The sequence below is a fragment of the Vulpes vulpes genome, chromosome 9 (assembly GCF_048418805.1).
Source record: "Vulpes vulpes isolate BD-2025 chromosome 9, VulVul3, whole genome shotgun sequence".
NCBI classification, from domain to species: domain Eukaryota; kingdom Metazoa; phylum Chordata; class Mammalia; order Carnivora; family Canidae; genus Vulpes; species Vulpes vulpes.
Window position 1 is genome coordinate 48920811 of NC_132788.1, and position 13541 is coordinate 48934351.

General features: G+C 33.4%; 1 protein-coding gene across 50 annotated transcripts in view; it reads right to left on the reverse strand.

Moving 5' to 3' along the window:
* Positions 1-13541, reverse strand: part of SUPT20H (SPT20 homolog, SAGA complex component) — a 39677-nt gene that overhangs the window by 8178 nt on the left and 17958 nt on the right. For 10 of the 50 annotated variants that reach the window (XM_025996822.2, XM_025996824.2, XM_025996816.2 and 7 more), the window contains 12 exons: positions 12145-12301; positions 11995-12051; positions 10230-10301; positions 9442-9599; positions 8269-8295; positions 7687-7719; positions 7078-7195; positions 5824-5926; positions 5527-5685; positions 3501-3807; positions 2814-2968; positions 50-105 (listed from right to left, as the gene is read on the reverse strand). In XM_025996822.2, the coding sequence (XP_025852607.1) occupies positions 50-105; positions 2814-2968; positions 3501-3807; positions 5527-5685; positions 5824-5926; positions 7078-7195; positions 7687-7719; positions 8269-8295; positions 9442-9599; positions 10230-10301; positions 11995-12051; positions 12145-12301 (1402 nt within the window). The remainder of the gene's footprint in view (positions 1-49; positions 106-2813; positions 2969-3500; positions 3808-5526; positions 5686-5823; positions 5927-7077; positions 7196-7686; positions 7720-8268; positions 8296-9441; positions 9600-10229; positions 10302-11994; positions 12052-12144; positions 12302-13541) is intronic. The other 40 variants (XM_072720071.1, XM_072720059.1, XM_025996829.2 and 37 more) reach the window with 7 other exon arrangements.

Below are 13541 nucleotides of genomic sequence, written 5' to 3' on the forward strand. Positions count from 1 at the left end.
AAAGATACCAAGCATAAAAACTTCAATCAAAAGCAGTATTTCTCATTACCTGGAGTAGATTTAAAGGCCTGAGACTTGAAGTATTTTTTAATCCAAAAGGAACACCTGTTAAATAAAACTCATGATTATAACAGAGAATTAAAATTTTATTATGCTTCAAAATATTTTATATTTTAGCATATATAAATATATTTTAAGTACTTTTTGCATAGATGTGTTTATTTTTTCTATAGCTTTAAGATAAAAAAAAATCATCAGTACCTATTTTAACACTAATCTTACTCAAAGATGTGGTGCACCAGATGTGCATTTTATAGGCATACCTCAGAGGTATTGTGGGTTCCAGACCACAGCAATAAAGTGAATATTACAATAAAGCAAGTCAAATGAATTTTTTGATTTCCCAGTGAATATGTTTATATTATACTGTTGTCTATTATGTGTGCATTACCATTATGTCTAAAAACAAAATGTATAAACCTTAATTAAAATATCTTGTTAAAAAATACATCAACTGGGGCAGCCCGGGTGGCTCAGTGGTTTAGCTCTGCCTTCACCCCAGGGCCAGGTCCTGGAGACCCTGGATCGAGTCCCACGTCGGGCTCCCTGCATGGAGCCTGCTTCTCCCTCTGCCTATGTCTCTGCCTCTGCCCCCCTCTCTCTCTCTGTCTTTCTCTTTCATGAATAAATAAAAAACCTTAAAAAAAAATCAACTGAATTTTCAATGAGTTACAATCACTATTGCAGAGAACTATAACAAATGTAATAATAATGAGAAGATTTGAAATACTACAAGAATTGCCAAAATGTGACCCAGAGATATGAAATGAGGAAAAGCTATTGGAAAAATGGCATCTATTGATGCCTTGCTTCATGCAGGGTTGCCACAAATCTTCAATTCGTCGAAGAAAATGCAGTACCTTCAAAGTGCAATAAAGCAAGGTATGCCTGTATTCTATTATTTCAGAAATGATAACCTCTTTTATCACTATTTTGATTTTTGGCTAGAGAAAGAAATCACGAAGTATGCAGACACCATGAAAGTAATAAAACTACATTGTTGTGAAAACATATTTCAGGTAGTGACATCTATTTAAATTTCTCAAAGGTTAAGGAGCATACAATAAGAATCATCTCCAAGAATCCATGTACTGTTTGCTATTTTTTCAAGTACAAAATTGTAATATTAATAATATTTAAAAAAACACTGAATTTTGTGCTTCAGGGTCAAAACTGAAAGTCAGGAAACATTGCTATTATTTCTGAACGTAATCCCCAAAATCTTTAGAGTGCATCATAATGTAAGGATTGGCAAACTTTTTCAGTAGGCCCTGTGGGCCACATATGGCCTCTCTGGCATATTCTTCCTCTTGCTTTTTTTTTTTTAAGACAAACCTTTAAAAAAGATAACCATTCTTGCACTTTGCTGACCATGGCCTCAAAGTCCACATAAACAAAATATACCGATCTGAACACTAATTAAAATGTATCTGGTCCTCTAAGCATATAGTTCAATAAAAAAAGGATAAAAAGAACTTTTACAGGTGATGATATCAAAGCCTTGTGAAAGAAAATAAAAAAGCATAAACACACTAAAATTACAGTACTGATTTATCCCTTTCAGGAAAAGTTCTCATGGAACGCTATAACTCCCTTTAAAAATGGATGACATCTATATAATGCTTGTAGCTTACCAAAGGCACTTCCAAATCACTTCATTAATGTCTCCTAAGTACCATCTGAAGTTAAGATATTTTTACTCCCATTTTTGAGCAGATGAAACTGAGGCTAGGGAGAAAAAATAAGTGACTTCTTTTGGGCCCCACACTGAACATCTGGAGCCATATGCAACTAACTAGTAGAGGTATATGTAAATATAAGCAAGCATCCTAAATTCAACACTTGATTCCGTTTTCCAGGGCTTCTGTCACTAACTTTTATTAAAATTGAGATCATCAGATTTAGGAAATCACAGCAATATGTTACATGTTTAAATTATACTCTTTGGGTTTGACCTCTCGTAACTCAAATTTTTTGATAAATTTTTCTATCCTAAGTTTGTTCCCCTGCTAATTATTTTCTCAGGAAAACAATTATCCAAGATGTTATAAAACATTATTTTAAACAGCATTAAAAAGTTGTGTAAGTTATTAGAACTCTTCCCCAATATATATAGTAATATTGTAACTCTTCTCCAATATATGTAGTAATATATGTAGGGAATAACTATTGCACTAAAACTATTACTAATTATGATGAGGACAGCAAATTTTTTTGAATGCTTATTACGTCTCAATTTAAAGTACATCATTTATGTTTACTCAATCTTCACAACTATGAGGCAAAGCATTATTATTATTCCCTATCTAACGGACAAGGAAAGTGAGGTGACTTTCCCATGATTATACTGTTCAGTAAGTTGCACAACTGTGATTCAAACTCAAGCAGTCTGGCTCCAGAGCCTAGTCCTTTTACTGCCATTCTATATTACCTTTCTTATACAACCTGTTTCCAAAATGTATTTCTTTAACCTGGAATAGGGCTACACTGACAATAAGGCTATCAAAATTAATTTATTATGTTTGGAAGGCAGATATAATTTGCAGAAACTTACCAAGTTTCTTCATAGAAGTTAATTGCTAAATGCTTTTTTAATTCAAATATTGGAACTTCAAGGGTTTTATAAATGAAATACCTGTGACATAATGCTTCAAGAAATAAGGATGTTAAGCGCATATAATATGCTTAAAATGACATTTTTATACTAGCATATACTTTAATTTTTTAGAGATTATGATTTCCAATATTCTGACCTGCTTGAGAAGCTGCCTGCATTGCACTGGGCAATGCATTTGGTAGCAGACCTCCTGAGGGTAGAAGGCCACTCAGGTTTATTCCTGCAGGAGTTATGGCACCAGTGTTACAGCCCAGCATAGGATTTGAACCACTCATCAAAGCCTGAGCTCCACTGTAGAAGAATAAGATAAAGTATTAAACCTGTACTACAAAAGAAAAACTACAGTCACATAATAATTCCTTGGATTAAAAAACAAACTACTACACAAACACAATTAGGTATTTTGGTTTTAAACATCAGTTTTGGGGTTCTGTTTCATTTTTATGCTAGACAGTTACAGCAAGATTATCTAAAATTAAGTACTGTATATTTACCAAGGTTGAAAAGATAATTTGAAAGAATAAAAAGCATTAATCAAGGGATTAAAAGATGGCAATGCTGAGGATAAACAGGAAAATCTATGCTGCTGTCAATGTGTAATATTAGGTTAGTGCATGTAATACATGTATTACCTAAAACTAAAACAGATTTGTTGAGATAGTTTCTATCCACATGTAAACTATTTTTCAGTTTCAGAAATAATGCATTTGTTAATTTCACAAAAATTTCTTTACATCACAGTGAATATCTTAAAAGAAAACAAACAACAACAACAAAAAAAACAAAGCAAAGAAACAAAACCAGGGCATTAATGCAAACTTACCAAACAGAGCCCACTACATTGATGAAGTTAAGTCCAGCAGAGTTTGCCATGACCTGGGTGGCCGTGGTTCCTGTAGTTATGGATGTTACCATGGTGGAAAGAGGAATGGTCGTTACAGGCATTGCCTGGCTCAGAGACCTTTGCTGCTGAGCAAACTGAGTTAACAAAGTGGGCTGAGGGGTGAAGCCTGAGTCTTGGGGAGTAGGGGTGGCTGAAGGGGTAATAGGAGTTGAGCTCTGAGCATCAGGAGGGTGTGGGGTCGATGAAGGGGTTGGTGTAGGAGTAGATGGCTTAGGAGTTCCAGATCCTGCTCATTGAGAAAAATAAAAATTGCTAGTTTGTTATAAATGGCCAGTCCTTTTTAAAATAAGGTTAATGGAATCTTACTTAGCACTGACAATTTGTTCCAGTTTTTTTTTTTTAAGCAGTTAACTGCAAGTGTTAATTTCTACACATGATACATGAGTGTTGCTACACTCAATTACAATTAAGGATGCAGTATATCACCTAAAAATTCCATCAGAGATGCTATTACAATAACAGTAAAAATATACATTTGTATTCTACCACAATACCCATTTAAAAGTTAATTTCCTACATGCTACCTTTGGCCTAAAAACTTTAAGAGGAATTCAAATTAATTTTTGTTATTTACGATTTCACTAATTTAGAACTTCACTTAAAAATATTGCTTCTTTTCTGTAACAGTCTGAGATAAACTCTGAACATACTTAATAAATTACATATGGTTAACAATCATAATTGGCACCTAAATGTACATGTTTAATTCCTAACACATCAAGTTTATCCTGACAAACAAATTTACAAAACGCAGTAATAAAGCAAATATTTGATAGATAATACTGCATCTTTAACAGTAACTGTGTACTTCTGTTTAAATGTAAGAATGTATAGAAAATCTGTTGTGAATGAAGTATGCACAGTTTATCAACTTTTTAAAAAAAAAAAAAACAAAAAACAAAAACCAAAAAAATAAAACCAAAAGCTCTTGAGGTGTTTTCTTTTTTAGCTTTCATGTCCTGCAGAAAGAAAGGAAAGAAATGTGAATGTCCAGAAGCTGTCACTCAACCCTTACTTAAAGTAACAACTGTGTGCAGTAGATTAACATAATCCATACCCACAACATAAGAAGTGTGAATAAGACTTCCAGGAAATTTATAAATTTTTCTTTGTGCAAAACAAGAAGGCAGAAAAATTACACCTTTTGAGCTATCAAGATGAAGATGTTTATATCTAAGGCAAAGACCACTCTATCACTGTGCAGTGTATAAAACTTTCAGCACACTTTAGTTACCTATAAAAAAATCTAAAAAACTGGAATGCTTTTTTTCAAATTGATACCTAAATATCTCAGTAATCTCTAATTTGAAGAAATCTTCCCAATTGAATGCTAGAATTCTTGCATAGTCTTCTTGATGTTAAAAAAAAGTATTCAGTAGTAAAAATTACATTTTAATATTTTCAGAATAATGCTTTATGATTACCACATTTTAGTAACTGATTACAATTTTTAAGAGTGTAGGAGTGTTTCTGAAAAATCAGCTTTCAGTTTATTCTATCACCACCTTGGAACTAGTTGGTTTCTTACATATACAAAGATAGGACTGCAGCAACAACTCGTATGACATTTTTCCTTTCATATCAGCTATATAATTTACATAAAATGTAACATGATCCTAGGGTACACTGGAATAAAAAGTATTTTGGAATCTTATTGCCACATTTGGCCAACATTTTTTTAAGGAGATGTGTAGGTTGTAAGTCTATAAGGTATACACACAGTGCATACACAGATACAAAAAAACAAATACAATTACAATAAACACAAAATACATACAATCAACAAGAGATTTGCCTGAAGCTTCTCAAAATTTATACATTTTGGGTACATAGTACATTTAGATTTCAATTTTACTGGTCAAAAAAAAAAAAAACAGCTGTTTTAAGAAACACTAAGTACAAAAAGCTAATGAAGAGCTTATGAGGAATTTAAGTTATAACTCACTTTGTGATGAGCTGGCAGGTGACAGGGCAGCTGGAGAAAGCATGCTAACTTGATTGAGATCCACAGATGACTTCCGAGAAAGACTTGGTGGCTTGGAAGCAGGAGGAGGAGTTGGAGATTTTAGAAAGCTGCTGGCCTGTTGTGGTGTAAAATAGTTACCTAGAAGAATATAAAAGTTATTTTCTACACTTACAATTCAAAATTCTGTTAACTAGGTCATTATATGAAGTCTTAAAAACAGATTTTGACTGTGTGATGTGTTTTACTCCAGATTACAGACAACAAAGGATTTAATACCTGAAGAACTATTTCCTGAGCTTGAGGGAAGTTTGATAGGTGGAGGTCGATGTTTTACTCCCTTTCCCAATACTGAAGACTGAACTGACACAGTCTCAGGCTGCTAAGAGACAGGGACATTAAATATACTTGTTAAAATTAAATTAAGCTCAAATCAGAAATCCATAAATTAATGCCACTATAGCTTCTAGATGAGAACACACAATTTAAAACTCTGCAAAGTACTCTTATTGTTATAGATTGGGTGTGAGAGTTAAAAAAAATACATAATTTCACATAAGAAGATCCATGAAATAAATTATGTATATATAAAAAAATGAAGATTTCTAGATAGTAAGGTGGGCAGACAGTTTGAGGAAGGTCAGATAGGTAAACTTCCACTCTTAAGGCAAAGCTTCCACTCTTAAATCTTTCCAGGGAAAATACTAAATTGTTGAAGCCAGGTGATTAATATATGCACAGATAGATATACATTATACCCTTCTACCTTTGTGTATACTTGAAAGTTTACGTTATAAAAAGTTAAATACTTGAACTGGTACAGCCACTCTGGAAAACTGTGTGGAGGTTCCTCAAAGAGTTAAAAATAGATCTGCCCTACGACCCAGCAATTGCACCACTGGGGATTTACCCCAAAGATACAGATGCAGTGAAACGGCAGTACACCTGCACCCCAATGTTTATGGCAGCAATGTCCACAATAGCCAAACTGTGGAAGGAGCTTTGGTGTCCAAGGAAAGATGAATGGATAAAGATGTGTCTATATATACAATGGAATATTACTCAGCCATTGGAAATGACAAATACCCACCATTTGCTTCGATGTGGATGGAACTGGAGGGTATTATTCTGAGTGAAGTAAGTCAATAGGAGAAGGACAAACATTATATGGTCTCATTCATTTGGGGAATATAAAAAATAGTGAAAGGGAATAAAGGGGAAAGGAGAAAAAATGAGTGGGAAATATCAGAAAGGGAGAGCATGAGAGACTCCTAACTCTGGGAAACGAACAAGGGGTGGTAGAAAGGGAGGTGGGCAGGGGGTACGGGTGACTGGGTGATGGGCACTGAGGGGGGCACCTGATGTTATACTATATGTTGGCAAATTGAACTCCAATAAAAAAAATACACAAAAAAATAAATAAAAAAATAAAAAGTTAAATACTACACAATACCCCCATCCCTTGAAAAAAAGTCTTAACATTTCTTAGATTTTTTGAAAAACAAATAAGCACAAAAGAGTCATCAAACACACTTCTGTTTCTTTCCCTGGAGAAAGCTGGCTCAAGCTGGCAGAGCCACTGGAGCTGTGTGACATTTTGACTGGACATTTGGCTTCATTCTGGACTAATTCCTGGTACTGATTGACTACCCTGGAATATGAAGAGTAAATGAGTAAAGATTAGCTAACTCTGTTCTAAACACAAATTATAGGAAATAAGTAACTGTTAACAAAAAAATTCCATCAAAATTAACACAAAAGATTCAAACTAGACAATTTATCTTTGTACCAAAAGTACATTCTTCTAGTCTTTTCAATAAGCTACTCAAAACATTTTGCTAATAAACAATCTAAAGATAAACATATAGTATCTTCCTTCTAATACAGGAATTACAGGGATTATTTAACCAATTAGCAGCTAAAGAAATTACCCACTGACTTTCACTCATATTCTGATTATATACTTAGAAATTATCTTCCTGAGCTACCATAGATATTTTATCTATGCTTTCTTATTCAAAATACACTGAATTTTAAACATTATTCTTGTGTTATTTTCCTAATTCCATAAAAAATCCTTTAAAAGTGAAGCTTTTAATATCCATGCAGATTAAAGAAAGATAAAAATGCAAATATTTTTACCTCTCAGCATCAGTCTTTGACCCAATAACGAACCTGAAGTGTTTAAAAGAGAGAAAAGTATTATGTTAAAAGTTGTCTTAAGGAGCCCTGGGATACTTTTGAAGGCTTCCATATTTTAGTGACTGTAGTTTTATAAAATGAGTCAATCTACAGAGATATTACAAAAAAAATTATTAAATACATTTAAACTTATGAAGCAATGACCAAGTTTTGCATGCATTATAAAATAATTCTGTGGATAATTTGGCTGATTTAAGGGAGATGTATTTTGGCACAAAACTGATGTATAAAAACAAAATCTGGGCTGAAAGTTACCAAGTGCTATATATACTTGCAAGTGTCCGCCCTACAGCAAAATTCACTGAACTACTGTGTCCAATGCCTTTGGTTTTCCTCTCACTTCAACCTTTGATTTTTGAAGTCATTAATGTCTACAGAGCAGATCTTAGAATATATTTTAGACAAGGAAGGTAGTTTGTTGCCAATTCAATAAAATGTCTTTACCAAATCTTTTTAAAGAATTTGACATTTATATGATTTCTTAACAGATTAAAATAGTGAATTTGTTTATTTTTTAATTACCAATTTGAATGATCATCTGTGGAGGAGCTGAAATATAAAATGTAAAAAAAAGAAAAAACTTGGTTAATGCAGCTCAAACTTTAATTTCATAGTTATTAACTCAAGTAATTTATGAATATGGAGGAATGACTGGAAGTAACAAATCATGCAGCATTTTTCAGCAACTCCCTGATGTGAAGGGAAAAAATCCAATTCTCTTGTTCCCGCTACTCAATTGGCATTTGAACTGATTTTTTTTTTTTAATGAGAAGAATTCATATTATCTCGTGTTTGAGAAAAGTTTATGATTTAAAATGACCAATGTCTGTCTAGAAAGGGGAGATTTCTAAAAATAATGGTAATCAAAATATCTGATCTATGTGGTATTCAACACTAGGAACTGTTAATGTGAAAAAATAACTTAATGATTCCCCAAATAAAACTATTTCTTCCCACTGACTTTAACTTAGATACTGGTGAGGTTGTTCTTTAAAATCCATTTCTGCTATAGTTTCAATTCATATTTTATGTAAAGACTTCATAAACAATTTAACATAAACCTGACCCCTGCCTTTTTTTCTTTTAAGCTCCTTTCTGTAGTCTCTTCTTTTTGAAAGAGCAACTAGATTGAAAAACAAAATAAACTAACAATGAAAACAAAATACTGTTACCTTGTACTGAATAAACGTAGTCCATAAGTTTTGGAAGATCAAATGTGTATTATTTTTTTAGAACCAAAAACCACATTAAGCACCAAGTCTTTGTCCTTACAAACAGTGGTGCAATACCTAGGATCTTTTCATTTACAGTAAGCTTGTTACCCATTAAAACAAACTACTTCTCAGAAATGCTTCAACTTCATGCTCACAGGTTGAAGTCACATCCACACATAACTATAACAAGGAAATGTTCTTCAAAGCAAGTAAGGAATTATACTATAGATTTTTAAAAAGGTATTATTATTATTATTATTTTAAATAACTCCTGGACAGCCTGGTAATTGTTGTAGTTTTTTTTTTTTTTTTTTGACAACATGGTAATTGTAATTTAGGTCTACTTATATCCACTGACAAATCTAAATTGGAGTACTTTAATAACAAATGAATCCCCAAAGGGAAATTTTTATTCATTGGTGGTTGCTAGATAAATTCTGATGTCTAATTTTGTCAACTACATGCATTTAACAGAACTCACTGGGATGGAGACATCTGGCTGTCATTTTCTTCATCTTCTTTACACGGCTGTATTTTACCATAGTAAAGTGGATCACCAAGTGACTGCAAAATGGTCAGCTTTGTTTTCTGATACTGACTACCAGCTTCACATTCAAATACATAATCATCTTTTACATCCTGGAAAAGACAGTGTCCCAGATACTTTCTTCAGTCAATACACAAAGTTAACAACACATTAACTTGTAACTGGCAATAAGACAGATCACATTTTTGACTAGAGACTTGTTTAAGCCCATCTAAGGAAATAAAGCCCAGGATTCTTTTTTACATAGCACTTTTAAGGATGAGAGTTCCAATAGAGTAGTTAACCAAGCCCAAGAGAAATAATAGCAGAATTGCATATACTGTACATACAAATGCAAATACTAAATATTAAAGGGGTAAAAGTTTTGGAGACAGAACTACTTCTGTTTGTCACATATAAAGAATTATTACTGCACTTAGGGAAAATTACACAGAACATTCAAAATCATTGTTAGAATAAGTTACTAATTAGAAACAGAAAACAAATCAGAACTACCAATATGCTTCTGAAACAGAAAAATGCAGTTACACAACTGCCCTTTACAACGAAAACTATACTTTATGAAAAACAATTTTTCTTTCCTTTAATTCACTAAACCCCCAGGATGCACTGTATATAAAAAAACAAAAAATAAAAAACAAAAAACTTCAAGTAAAAGCACTTTATGTTTAATAAATTCAGAAACAGCCTCATCAGAAAGGAGACTGCAATGATGGACTTACATGGGCTGGCCAGACTGTGGGTTGTGAGTCATCAGATTTGATGGACTTTTCCACTTTAGCATATTTCTCCACCTAAGCAATCAAATCAAGTGACAGCAGATGTAATGGAATCAGTATTGTGAACAAAGGGAAAGACCTAAATCACTCAACAATACAATACAGTTTCAAGCACAAAAATTCTTAAATTACGATAACATTATTTAAACTCTAGTTTAAAACTCTCCTGATACATTAATTTCACTATTTGGTTTTAATAACAAATTAGAATCTCTTTTGTCATTAAATAGGTGTAGTAAACACAGATTTTTTTTTTGGGCAGTGCCTCTTCTTTTATCCCACAAGTTGATATCATCACATTTATCCTTTAGGAAAGCTAGAAAGTCAAAAAGAGAATCAGGACCAGGATCTTTTCCTTCAGCTGGGTTTTCATGGAACAAGAGTTATCTTAAGAGTGGGGACAAAACTGGAGGAATTCTAGGGAAGTTATATTGAAGTGGATAAAGTTTTTGTTAATGTTTTCCATTTTTTAATCGGACATGGACCATATATTCTGCATCATCTCCTACTAGCCCATGTGAATCAAATATTCTCATCTTTCTGGCAACCATGTCCTTAAGAGTAAATCAGATTCACCTGGGAACTTGGTAAAGATACAGATTTCCATGTCCTTCCTCTGGAGACCTGACTAAATTAGAAGATCTGGGGCCTGAAACCCATATTTATTTGGCATTCTAGATGATTCTTCTGATAGATTCAGACTGAGAAACTTTGTATTAGTTTTGCTACTCAAAGTGTAAGCTCTGAACCCAGCACCCTCCACCACCTCCCCCTAGTACCATGCAACCTGGGAGACTGGCAAAACTGCAGCATCTCAAGTGCTAGCTCAGATTTCCTGAATTAGAACCTGCATTTTAACAAGCAAGCCAAGGTGATTAGGATACACATTAAAGTTTGGGAAGCAATGCTTTGGATATCCAGTCTACTTTCCAAAGCTAAATCCCACACTTTGGTATTTATGCTAACATCTTTTCTCAAGCTGTGTTCCTCCAGAAACACCTAAATTATCAAAAAATAATATGGTTTACTTCCTTTAGTCATATATATAGTGTATTTCTGATGGTTTTGGATTTGTACTTTTCACAAATTTTTCTTTTATTTCCAGAAAATAAGAATAGTACATTTGCTAGCTTAGGAAGGATGGAAAAGAAAACCAAACATCCATTAAAATAACAAACCAATTTTAAAGAGTTGAGCAAAGAACAAAATGGAACACAGGAGAAATAGGAAAGTAAAAGAAATAAGGGACAGGTCTCTTTCATGTTTTTGATCATTTATAGGTCATGAATATTATGGATCAGCAGAAAATAACATCAAAGTTTCTAATCTTGGCCACTGCTCTAATATTGTTTTTACATTTAACTAATTCAAGAAAGTAGCATTATCAGGAAATTATAATGAAATACTATGAAAAAAGAATACATTTTATACGTATTATGTAATATTACTATCTATTTCTATATTTCAAAATTCCTTGGTTATTATTCCTACTCTAAACAGACTTTTTACAGCAATACAGATGTATTAAGCAGTTATTCTTACACAAGTTAATGTGAAAGAATATTCTTAAAATATTCTAAAAATGAGTTACTGATTAAAAAAAATCATTACTTTGTAAGTAAGTCTTTGTTTTCCTAGAGTATAAGCTGCTACTAGTTAAATTTAGGAGCCTTATATGAAAATAAGTGCAATTCATGAACTGACTTACATCTACTTCAGAAGGTATGGCCAAATTACAGGGACTCCGCTTCCACATATCTACACACTGAAAATTAAAAACAGTATTAATATGCTGAAAGTTCAAAGTGAGCAGAGCTTTGACATAATAATAAGCTTCATTTAAAAAACACATACTTACATTTCCTGCTTTAGATATCTTGAGATCATAATGTTGACCTGCTTTTCTTTCCTTCCTTTTTTGTAAGAAATCAAGTAATTTTAGCTGTGGAGGAGGTGGACAATGAGACAGATCCTGTTGCCGATTCAGAGACGACCTGGAATACCTCTTGAAACATCTGAAATATTAAGAGTCAAACTAAACAAAATTAAAGAAATAAAAATAAATCTCGATTTAGATCAGTAAGCATTATATATATAAATCAGAGATATCTGTAGAACACTACCTTTTGCCAAGCAAAGTCCCAGGCAATGGTAAAAACAAAAATGAACAAGACCAACAAAATTCCTGCCACCATGGAACTAAGAAGTCCAGAGGGAGAAAAAAAAACATTCATATGTAAACAGGTAAGATCATTTCAGAGAATACTGATCAGCAGGAGGAAAAACAAAACAAAAGAAAACCAGGGTACTGTGGTGAGTCAGAGATAGAGAGGGCAACATTAGGTAAGATAAAGGAAGGACTGACTGAAGAAATGATGTATGAGCTGAGACATGAACGGCAAGAAGGAATTGGCTATGAAAAGATCATGGAGGGCACCTGTGTGGTTCAGTTGGTTGGGCGTCTGCCTTCGGCTCAGGTCATGATCTCAGGGACCTAGGATCAAGTCTTGCATTGGGCTCCCTGCTTGGTGAGGAGTCTGTTTTGCCCTCTCCCTCTGCCCCCACCCACCCCTGCATCCCCTGCTCATGCTCTCTCCCACTAGCAAACAGGTAAAATCTAAAACAAAACAAAACAAAAAGACAAGATCTGGGAATGAGTATCTGAAGTACAGAGAAAAACGTAAAAACTAAAAAAGAATTAACTTAATCTGTTTTAAAGACAGAAAACAGATGTGGCCACATTAAATAGATGAGGTCAGAGAATGAGGAACAGGCCTTACAGATCAATGGTGAAGTGTTTTGATTTAATGTGAAGTACAATGAGAAGCTTTTAGGGAAATTTAAGCAAGCAGTGGCATAATCTGCTTTGAGGTTTTTAAAAAATATTAAGGTTTGCTGACGTGGCAAATAGACCACTTGAGAAGGGAGCAAAGATATGTAGCGGGAAGATCGGTTGAATGGAAATTTACTGCGGAAGTCAAGATGAAGATGATGGTGACTTTAACAAAAAGATTTAGCAGTGGGCATGGAGATGTGGAGAGAAAGATTTTATAAGAACTGTTGACTGATCTTATTTGGACTTATTTCACTATTTCTGAAATTTTCTCTTTTCTTTAGCATACACTGTTTACACAATAAATTTAGGAATTTAGAAATTGGGTTTTTGAAATCCTTCAAACTTGAAGATTATCCAAAGTGAGCATTTCAAACAATTATGTCAAGAGTACTTAATGATGAACGAATTATAACTGTAGC